The 10,655-nt window shown below is 40.2% G+C and overlaps 1 protein-coding gene across 7 annotated transcripts in view; it reads right to left on the reverse strand.

Moving 5' to 3' along the window:
• Positions 1–10,655, reverse strand: part of C16H16orf46 (chromosome 16 C16orf46 homolog) — a 28,576-nt gene that overhangs the window by 17,610 nt on the left and 311 nt on the right. For 2 of the 7 annotated variants that reach the window (XR_013163755.1, XM_077133109.1), the window contains exons 2-3: positions 7,736–7,806; positions 3,141–3,207 (exon numbers count right to left, since the gene is read on the reverse strand). Coding sequence is in view for 6 of the 7 variants with exons in the window: in XM_077133109.1 (XP_076989224.1) it covers positions 3,141–3,207; positions 7,736–7,806 (138 nt within the window). In the remaining variant the exon portion in view is untranslated. The other 5 variants (XM_077133111.1, XM_077133113.1, XM_077133114.1 and 2 more) reach the window with 5 other exon arrangements.

Consider the following 10,655-nt stretch of genomic DNA (forward strand, 5'->3'; position numbering starts at 1 on the left):
ATACCCGATGTTACAGGGTATACATCCCTAATTTACAGCTGAAGAAGCTGATGCCAACAGAAATGAACTCTCCCTGAGGTAAGCTGCCTGTAGAGGTGGAGCTGGATTCGAATCTGGTTCTTTCTTATCCAAAAGTCCTTGCTCTTTCCAAAGCCTCACTGATGCCTTGGATATATTCCAACAGGGAACAGATTTTCTTTTGCATGATTAAGTCCAGATACTTTGATGTCAATTATATATGGGGACTGCAAATTACCTGCCCTGCCCACTGAGTCCAGTCCAGGACACATTCCCTAGCTTTTTCCTCCCTCTGCTTTTGGTTTTGGAATCATCTCATTTCGCAGGCTGCCTAAGCTGGTGACGGAGTCTGCAAGAGGATCATGCTGTCTGGCTTTAAACCTCACTGCCCTGAGAGCTGTGCTACCAGGGTACAAGGCAAACCCCAGGTGCTTGTTAGCTATTTCAGAAAACACTGGTCAGGGACTTTAATTCTGAAGTGATCTTTGTGTTTCCGACTCTACTGAACAGGCCCACCTGATGAGCCTGCACCCTCGGTACCAAAAGCTTTCTACTTCTTCCAGACCATAAGACTCCCCACTGAAGAGTGGTTTAAAAACCTAGATTCCTAGACCCACCCACGACCTACTAAGTCAATATTCAGGAGAGGGCCCAGGAAAGTAGACTTTTAAAAAGCACCTGAGCCCACACTGGGATGAGGCTGGCACAGAGGACCTGAATCGCCTAGTGGGGGATCCTGTCCTGAGGTCGGTGGGGGTCACGCCTGGCTCTCTTGACCCTTCAGGCTGGGTGTCCCAGGCTAGCTAAGCAGTCCCAGGAAGAACCAGATGTCTCCTGGGACACAGGGCCAATCTGCAGGATGAGCTGACTATCCCTCCATTCTGATCGTATCCCCCGACAGCCGCCAAGAGGTGGGAGAGGGCTACCACTGGGAGGAACTGTAAGGCAGTGACAGGAAAGCCTTCTCGGGTCAGGTCAGTCCCGGTTGAAAAAGTACTCCTTTGAAGCATCCATTGGCAGTCTTGAGGGATGTGTCTCAGCTCCACAAGATAAGAAAACCTCACAAACAGCTGCCTACCAAGGTGTTCTTTGTTCTTATCCATATCCAGAGCCTCCTTCAAATGCTAGCAAAGGGGTCCCTGGCACATAGTACAGAAAGGGTTAAAGGGTCACGACCCAGCATAGGAAGAAGGGACTGGCCTTTGGGGGAAGCAGGCTCACATCACCCTCTTCCGCAGGCAAGGTCACCAGTTGAAGTGGGTATGGGGTGGGGGCGTGGAATGGGCAAAAAAAAGAGCAAAGAGTGGCAGGCAGTCAGTTAAGGGTGAGAAAATGGGGCAACATGATCATTCTAGACAGAGTGTGAACAGCAAACATTCCTGAGGTAAAGCATGTGGACATATGGAGAACGTTTTGCAATGAAAAAAAAAAAATCCTTCTAAACAGCCCCTGGATATATATTTCAAAGTTGTTACCTTGAATAGTAAACTGAACATTCTAAACTTAGTTTTAATTTTTTAAACAGAACTCTCTACAACTGTGATTGATCCAGCATGGGTGTGGGAGTCTGGAAGGTCACAATGTTTACAGCAGAGGTGGCGTTATGTGCAGTAGAGAGAGAACTAGGGGAGGGCTCTGGAGCCCCAAAGAAGACATGATTCATTCTTTCAACAGTCACATGGATTTGGGGAAGTCATTCTGCCAACCTTGGCCCCAGTTTCCATATTTATAAAATAAACGAATTATATCAGGGTTTCTCAACAGAAGCACTACTGACATTTGGGATCAGATCATTCTTTGTTGTGGAGCCCTGTTCTGTGCCTTATAAGAGGTTTAACAGCATGCCTGGTCTTTACCCACTAAGTGCCAAGAGTATCCACCAAATGAGAGAGTCAAAAGTATGACCAAATATTGCCAAATGCCATTTGAGAACCACTGTGTTTGTTTAAGGTTCCTTACAGTTCTAGAATTAGGATATTTGAAAATGGTTAAAGACTATCCACAGGGTTCTGAGTAGAACCACTATGACAGAAGCTCCTGGTTTCTCAGGAAGTTTAGCAAAGTGGTTAAGGAGCTCAGAAAAAAGAATCTGGCCTTGCCCAAAAGAGATGCTGGGCTTTGTCCTTGGCTCCTGACACTTAACATCTAAACCTTGGAATTTCCTGTGTAAAAGTGTTGTCTATGTTATACACAGTGGGCCCCTCAGACCATATGTGATGGTTTATACCAACAAGGTAACACATGTTAGGCTCCACTGTTACCAACCATACTTTTGGGGATGGGGGTATGGAGACAAAGTTTAACCAAATGAGCAACACATCACAAAGTCCCAACAAAAACTGCCCGCCAAAGCTCTAGTGAGCTCCCGAGATTGGCAGTATTCCATGAATACTGTCACACATAGCTATCAAGAGGGTGTTGTGTCCTGAGGACAACAGAAGCTTCACATTTGTATCTTCTCTGGCTTTACCCTATGTGTCTTCTCCTTTGGCTGATTTTCCATATCGATTCCCAGTAAAAAACCGTAATGATGAGTACAATAGCTTTCAGTGAGTTCTTTGAGTCCTTCTAGTGAATTAGTAAACAGAAGGGTGGTTTTAGAATCCTCAAACTTACAGTTGGTGTCAGGAGTGAGATGGTCTTGTGTGGTCTTCTAACTCTGGAGTTGGACCCTAAGTCCTTGCAGTTGTGGTCAGAAGTCTTGGGCAGACATGGCAGTTTGGAGGATGTGTCTATCATCACAGTTTGGCTCACTCTAGGCATTCTGCAGTCCAGAAGATCGGGATTCAAGTCCTGCCTCAGCTACTTACTAGCTGTGGTCTTTGGCATGTGATTTCAGTTTCCTCATGAGAAATGTAAGGCTATTAATAATACCAGCCCTACATGGCTACTGAGAGGTTGAATACTTAATGTATGTGAAGCATTTAGCACTGTGCTTGCCACATATTAAGTGCTCAATAAAAGGTACTGCTATTATCATTGCCATGAGTATTTCACCTCTGTTCCCAGGGTTTCTATATTTCATCAATTCCACATTTTTTGATAACAATAACTATTATGGAAAAAAAAAGACATACTGAAAATATTGATGTTCAAGAGATTGAAATGAAGAGGATACTCACTGCTTCTTCCCATCCAGTTCCAATAACAAACTCATTGGTTTTTTCATCTTGTTCAAGTGTAATGTCACTGATATTAAGAAGACAACAAACATGATTCTTTTCACTCTTTTCATCTGGACAAGTATAGGTGAATTCAGTTTCTTCTGTGCTTTGAATTTCATTATTTTCAGTATTTTCTAAATCAGTCTCACATTTCTGACAGAGATCCATTACTGTGATTATTTCTTATAGATTTTAACATCTTCTGCCTGCAGTTTGAAATGTGGATTGAACTTAGTTTTTAATTCTGACTGTTTAAAAAAGCAATTTAATAACTCAGAAGAAATATCTCTTAGACACACTTAGGAATAGACTAGGAACAAACAGCACAAAACCATCATTGCTAATATTGGTACTGTAAAAAGGTAAGTCTCGTTTTAATTAAAAACTAATGGATTTAATTAAAAATCAAAGTTATAGTTGAAGTTAAGAGGATAGAAAGACTTCAAGATAGGCATTATACCTTGTGATGGGGCACAGTGTGAATAAGGAATGAAAGTTGAAGTATCCCCACCCTACCACTCCAAAAATATCCAAATGATAATTTAATAATATCAAAAGAGCTAAAGTAGATATATATGATTTTAGTACCTCCACCCCCCTTACCCTCCTCCTTGCCTTCCCTTTCCCAACAACACTTGATTTTCATTAAGGAGCCTCAAACTTCCAAGGAAGCTGGTACAGGATAAATTAATTGGTGCATTCCCTTTCTATACCTCTTCCTCTATGTCCCCACACCACTTCCCAAAATAAAGACTGGTTCACACACACACACACACACACACACACACACACACACACAAGAAACAAAAAAGAAAAATAACAGGTGTTTGTGAGGACGTGAAGAAATTGAAATTCTCATACATTATGGAGGGAATCTAAAATGGAAAACAGTTCACCACCTCCTCAAAAAGTTAAACACAGAGTTTAACACAGAGGTAGCATATGACTCAGCAATTCTGATCCTAGGTATATAGTCAAGAGAAATGAAAACGTATGTCCACACAAAACTTGTACATGAATTTTCACAACAGCTTTTTTAACAGTGGCCAAAGTGGAAACAAAATAAATGTCCATAAGTCAATGAGTGTGTAAACAAAACATGATGTATCTATGCAATAGAATATTATTCACCCATAAAAAGGAATAGAGTACTGACATATGCTACAACATGGATGAATATTGAAAATATCATGCTTAGTGAAAGAAGACACAAAAGGCCTTACGGTGTAGGATCCCATTTACACAAAATGTCCAAGGAGGAAAATTAGGCAAATCCACAGAGGCAGAAAGCAGATTAATGGTTACCAGCAGATAAGGGTAGGGGAGAATTGAGTGGTACAAAGTTTCTTTTGGGGGTAATGAAAATGAACCAGAATAAGACAGTGGCGATAGCAAGATGACACTGTGAATAAACTAAAAACCCTTGAACTGTACATTTTTTTTTTTTTTTTTTTTTTTTTTTTTTTTTTTTTAAAGGAAAGACAGAGAGAAGGAAGGAAGGATAGAAGGAAGGAAGGAAGGAAGAAAGGGAAACATTTTTAAACATTTTCTTGTTTTATTGTATTCTGTTTCTCCGTTTTTGTTACATGGGCTGGGGCCGGGAATCGAACCGAGGTCCTCCGGCATAGCAGGCAAGCACTTTGCCCGCTGAGCCACCGCGGCCCGCCCTTGAACTGTACATTTTTAAATGGTTAAAATGGTAAATTTTATGTTAGGTGAATTTTTTCTCAATAAAAAAATTTTTTAAACAATTGGTTAACAAGTTGGCTTGTGGCCTAAGCTGGCTCAATCAAAATGAAACAGAACTTTTGGGGGACTGATGGGACAAAGATACTCTTTTGGTTCTGCTAGTCACAAAAGAAGAAATACATAGCCTAGGAGATGTTTAATATTATGTCTGAACTTTAAGGGACAATTTCTGGACTAAGGGGAAAACAGCCTGATGCTGAGGCCAAAAATGCAAAAGGCAGAGCAAAGAAGTGGAAAGAAATCAGGTAACCTTCAGCTTCTGGTAAAGGATGAAAAAACTCCTATTAAATGAACCTTCTATTATCACTGAAAAAAACATAAAAAAAAATTTCCCAAAGGCAATGGAGAAGAACTAAAAGCAAGCAGGCAGTCATTAGGATTTCAACCCTGGAAAAGACAATGAGATGAGTGAGTTTCCTGTTTTCTACAAGCGGCAGAGTTCAGGATAACCACAGCAGATGGAAAGTGTAATAGGGGAAATTCTGGAAAAGAGCAATCCAGAAGAGGGGATGGATATCCTAAAATTCAGTAGATAAATTCTTCTCAAATCTCTGGTTGACTCCTATTTATGGATTAGAGTCTTAGCAGCCCAGAAACAGCTACAAGAATTAAATACAGATCGTTACTGCTGCTAGATATAAAGAATTATACAGCAAATGTGGCAAAATGCTAAATTTGGTGGATTTGGGGCACATGGGATGGGTATGTTAGAGTTCTCTGTATATGTTTTCTGTAGTTTTATAATGTTCTTTAGGTTGCTTTTTTTTTGGCATGGACAGGCACCAGGAATCAAACCCGGGTTTCTAGCATGATAGGCGAGAATTCTGTCACTGAGCCACAGTCACAACGCCCTATTTTGTTTTTATTATATAATCTAGTGTACTTTTTTGCAACCTTACTGAGATATATTCACACACCATAAAAACCATCCAAAGTATACAACCAATGACTCACAGTATCATCACACAGTTGTGCATCTGTAAGTTTGATTTTTTTTTAATTTAAGAAAATAATATAAGTAAATAAGTGGAGGGGCACGTCATAGGAAAGGGGGGCAGTAAAGAAGACAGGAAAGCAAAAAACAGAAAAACTGAGGGGACGAATAGTAAAAGGGCAGACCTAAATCTGACTATGTCACATTAAATTAAATGTAAATGGACTATATTTGAAATTAAAAGTTAGAGGTTTTCAGAATGGATGAAAAAGCTAGAACTAAACACGCTACCAGAGATGTACTTTAAATATAAAGACACAGCTTGAAATAAAGAGATGGAAAGAAGTCACATATTTAGTTACTGCTGGATTATGCCTTGCCTGAGACCTGCCTATAGATTCCTCAGTTATATGCTCCAATGAGCTGGTATTTGTTACTTAAAACATAACTATTTCTAATTGATATGAATACTAAAAAGATTTCTAAGAGGCCAGTATTCATGTAGATAATATGGAGAGAATAGAGAATCCAAGTAGGTCAACATAGCCTACGATATAACTCTACTTTCCTCTGAGCAGGAAAGTGGTCAAACTGTTAATGGTGCTTGGTATATATGCCACTGCCAAAATGTATTTTGTGTTGGTCAAGCTAAGAGGGGATGAATAGAGGGCTAGCAGTAGAGCGTAGAGACTGCCAGGGAAAAGCAAGAAAATGTAAACGTTAAACCACTTGGGACTTGGCCAGGAATGGAATGACGGAAGGTAAGAAATATAGTTAGATAAGAAAATATTCTGGGCTAAGACCACGCCTTCCTATGGATAAGGCAAAGTTAGCACAAGGTGCCTAAAAGCAGTACATAGCACATAAGAGGCTTTGAAATATTTGCTGAAAGAATAAGGCACAACTGCAAGGCAGTACACATATTTACTTCACTGGAGTTTTTAGGGAATAAGGTGATAAATAGGAGGGAAATGCCAGTTTGCCACATTATGTCAATCAATCTCTCTCAGCCTTAGTTTCCTTACCTGCAAAATGGGAATTGACCACTTCTGAGAGTTGTGAGGGTTAGTTAATACATATAAAATATCAAGTATCTGGCTCAAAGGCTCATAGTAAAAAATCAATAGATAGATGGTGATGGTAGTGGTGGCGGTGGTGGTTGCAGCAGTGGTAGTGGTAGCAGTAATGATATTATCTGTCCTTAACTGATGATTTTCAGGGTTTAAAAATAGATCTGGCAGGGTGGGCCATGGTGGCTCAGCAGGCAGCATTCTCGCTTACCATGCCGGAGACTCGGGTTCGATTCCCAGTGCCTGCCCATGCAAAAAAAAAAATAGAACTGGCAATTGTAATCCAGTCAAAGGGTTTGGACACATGTAATCCTCATCAGGATAGTACACGTTTAGAAGCATGGACTCTGATGTCAAAGAGCTAGGGTTCCAATCCTGTCTCTATTTACTAACTGTGTGGCCTTGGATGAGTTACTTACTTTACTGGGTCTATTAGTTCATTTACAAAAAAGGGATGATGACAGTACCTTCCCAACAACATGGGTTCCCCCTGGGGACCATGTAAGCCAGGGATATTTACCTCAAATGCCTAAGCAGTGACTACCACCCACCTCATTTGAGTGCTGATGAGCATTCAGTAACTTCTCAAAGAATTCCTTGCGTGTGATGAGATGGAAGCCACTGGGGACATATACCTTGCTTTCTCTCACCCAAACTTGGCCTTGACCAGAATTTTGCTTATTTCCATTTTCTCTTGATGTAGAGATCAGTACTTCTTATAACAGTTTATGTTTAAAGATCATTTTTGCTTTTCAACACAGACTTAAAGTGGCACTTTGATGGTAATAAAATTTACTCACCTATAGAACTTTCAAATATCTTCAGACACCCCAGTCTTTCCAAATTTGACATGGAAGGAATTGAATGATATCTGAAAGGAAATAAAATTATTTAACAAATGATTAAAACTATAAGCACTGTTCCATATATGGAGAGAGATGAACAGCAGAGGCCAAAAGATGTGTTTCTGGGTAAGCCCCTAGTTCCCTATCCAGGAGAAAGCAGATCCAGTGAGGGCATCAGAAGAGGTTCCAGTCATGTTTTACTGCAAAATACCAAGAGAGACTTACTAAACAATAATAACATTAATAACAAAACTTACTGTTGCATTGCTCTATGTGTCAGCCATTGCTATAAGCACTTTACACATGTTAACAAACACTACATTCTTATAAGCACTATATTCACTTAGTGGAGGACTGTGGGGATCTATACTGACTTGTTATGCCCCAAAACAGGGTAGCGCTATTTGTCAAACTATCAGATTACTGCATACTAGATTGCTATGTGCTCCTTCAGAATACTGATGTTCTTCAAACTGGACCAAGAAGTTTCACTTATAAAATATAATATTGGTAGTCCTTTACTACTCAGAAAAAAAAATTGGTTAATGGATGGAATAGCCCTAAATTCAAATTTTCTTCCTATAAATGTACATTGGTTGTCCATTCTTATCTTCTAGCATCCGCTAACATATAACAAATATAAAAGAAGCAAAGATCAACTAAAACAGTGCAGATGTGACTTCTTACAAATTTTATGTATTTACTTTCATGTTGGACTGCAGAAATCTGCATTTATATAATACTCATATTTTCTGATAATAAAATTATCCTAACTCACACATTTGAAGTAAATCAATAGCTCATGCTATTCTACATCTCTTGACTTCAAGGAAGCTTTGCAACCCAGTTCAGTTTGAAAATCACTGGTATGAATTATTTCCTACTAATATTTTCCAAGAAAATCACAGTGAAAATGCTGCCAAGGAAAATGCTTTTGCCAATGCAACTAGAAAATTGGATTTGAAGTACAAAGCAGAAAGGTGCACAAAGGGACGTCAGAAAGCTTTGAACAAATAACTACACAGCTATTGCCATGACTACAACCCAAATCTTCAAAGAAGAAACTGTTGACTGAGCTCCAACCCCCAAAAGCACGTTTAGATAAACAAGAATAAATCCAAAGAAAAACTCATGAAAGCACTTAAGATATTTAGAAAAGAAATAAAGTAAATGAGTGTCTAAGAAATATAGCCTATGGGAATCACTAAGATCCAGAAAATATCATCTTTCAAGAGGCATTAAAAGACAGGAACAGAAAGGAAATGATCAACCCCCCAAATTGTAAAATACTTTACATTACCAATGAAGCATAAGTCAGTATGATTTGCTTCAAAATAATCCTGAGGACAGGGGGCAATGGTTACAGAGGGAATGATGAAACAAAAACAGCCATGAGTTGTGCCTGCTGAAGATGGGTATAAGGGAATGAAGATTCATTATACTATTCTCTCTTATTTTTATTTGTGTGAAATTTTCCATAATAAAATGTTTTTTTTTAAGGCATTATTTAAGGAGAGTGGTTTTAAAAATAGAAAATGGAATCATGGTGGAGGTGAGGGTACCATGAATTTTGACCTTAAGCAAACTGAAATAAATGATTAAAGAATGAATAACATGCTTTCTGTAATTTTAAGGTGTGATACAGACCTTGAACAAGGACTTACTGGAAAAAATAGCAGCTGTTAAAAGTGTAAAGTATTTGCGTCAAAAGCAGGCTGTAGTCCCTAAAAAGTCCTCAAAATTCTTTACCACTTTGAGGCAATTCCTCAGTCACTCTCCACTGTGGCCCCACCTCCACCCCCATCTCCTAGAAGTTGCAGGTTTAGAGGAATCTTTTCTCTATTGTTAGGATTTCAGACAAGAGAAGATAGGTTTCTGGTATTCTGAATTCTGAGCAGACTTTCCTGTGGCTTCTCAACAATGCATTTTGAATGAAGACATACACGAAGAGAAATACTGTTAGTAGAGTGGAAGTTTAGTTCTTAAGTACAGAGCTAAGCTTCAGGAATACCTAAGTGGTTAATAAGTATGGGCATCCTATTCCAGGTAACAGTTCCTACAGGAAAATGCCTTTTGGACTCCAATAGAACTTACAGTTTTGGAGTACAACTCAGCAGGGAGTTGAACCTTTACCTCAAAGTCAAGCAAATGTACCACCACCTTGCACAATTTGTTCACATTCTCAAGAGTATTATCTCATGTTAATTCTTTGTACCTTAAATTTATTTACACCCACACGCCAGAGTGGTCCTGATGAAATATTCATACAATGATTCTAAGAAGCGGAATCCCCCCTGACAGCTCATTTCTACTTCAATCCCAGACCCCAACCCTTACGTACTGTACTTACATTCATTCATTCAATAACAGCCGATTAGATCCCTAGCACTGGACTCAAAATAGTAGAGCAATGCATGTCTTCCCAGCCCTTACACTGCAAACGCCTTATAAGAAAGTACCAGTCATCAAACACACAAACATCACCTGTCCCTCCCGACGCCCCCGCCCTTCTCACCTGGCCTCTGTTTCCCCCGTGGCCACGCCCTTTTCCCCAATGACCCCGCCCCTCCCAAGCCCCTCCCTCTTCCCTAATAGCCCCTCCATTTACCTCACAGGCCCCCCTTTTCCTGACAGGCTCCTCACTTTCCTCCGCCAAGTTCCTCCCCTTCAACCAAAATCCTCCTATCTTCCTCTCCTGGCTCTTCCCAGTCCTCCAGCAATTCCTACCGTTTTACATAGCAGGTTTCGCCTTTCAACAGCTGTCTCAGCAAAAGTCCCCACTCGACCCAAGCGCTTCCATCCACAGCCCCGCCCACTCGACGGCTCCTCCCACCGCCCCAATCCACTGCGTCCCGCTCCTCCCCCAAGTCCCGCC

This window comes from Tamandua tetradactyla, chromosome 16, assembly GCF_023851605.1.
Source record: "Tamandua tetradactyla isolate mTamTet1 chromosome 16, mTamTet1.pri, whole genome shotgun sequence".
Lineage (NCBI taxonomy): Eukaryota > Metazoa > Chordata > Mammalia > Pilosa > Myrmecophagidae > Tamandua > Tamandua tetradactyla.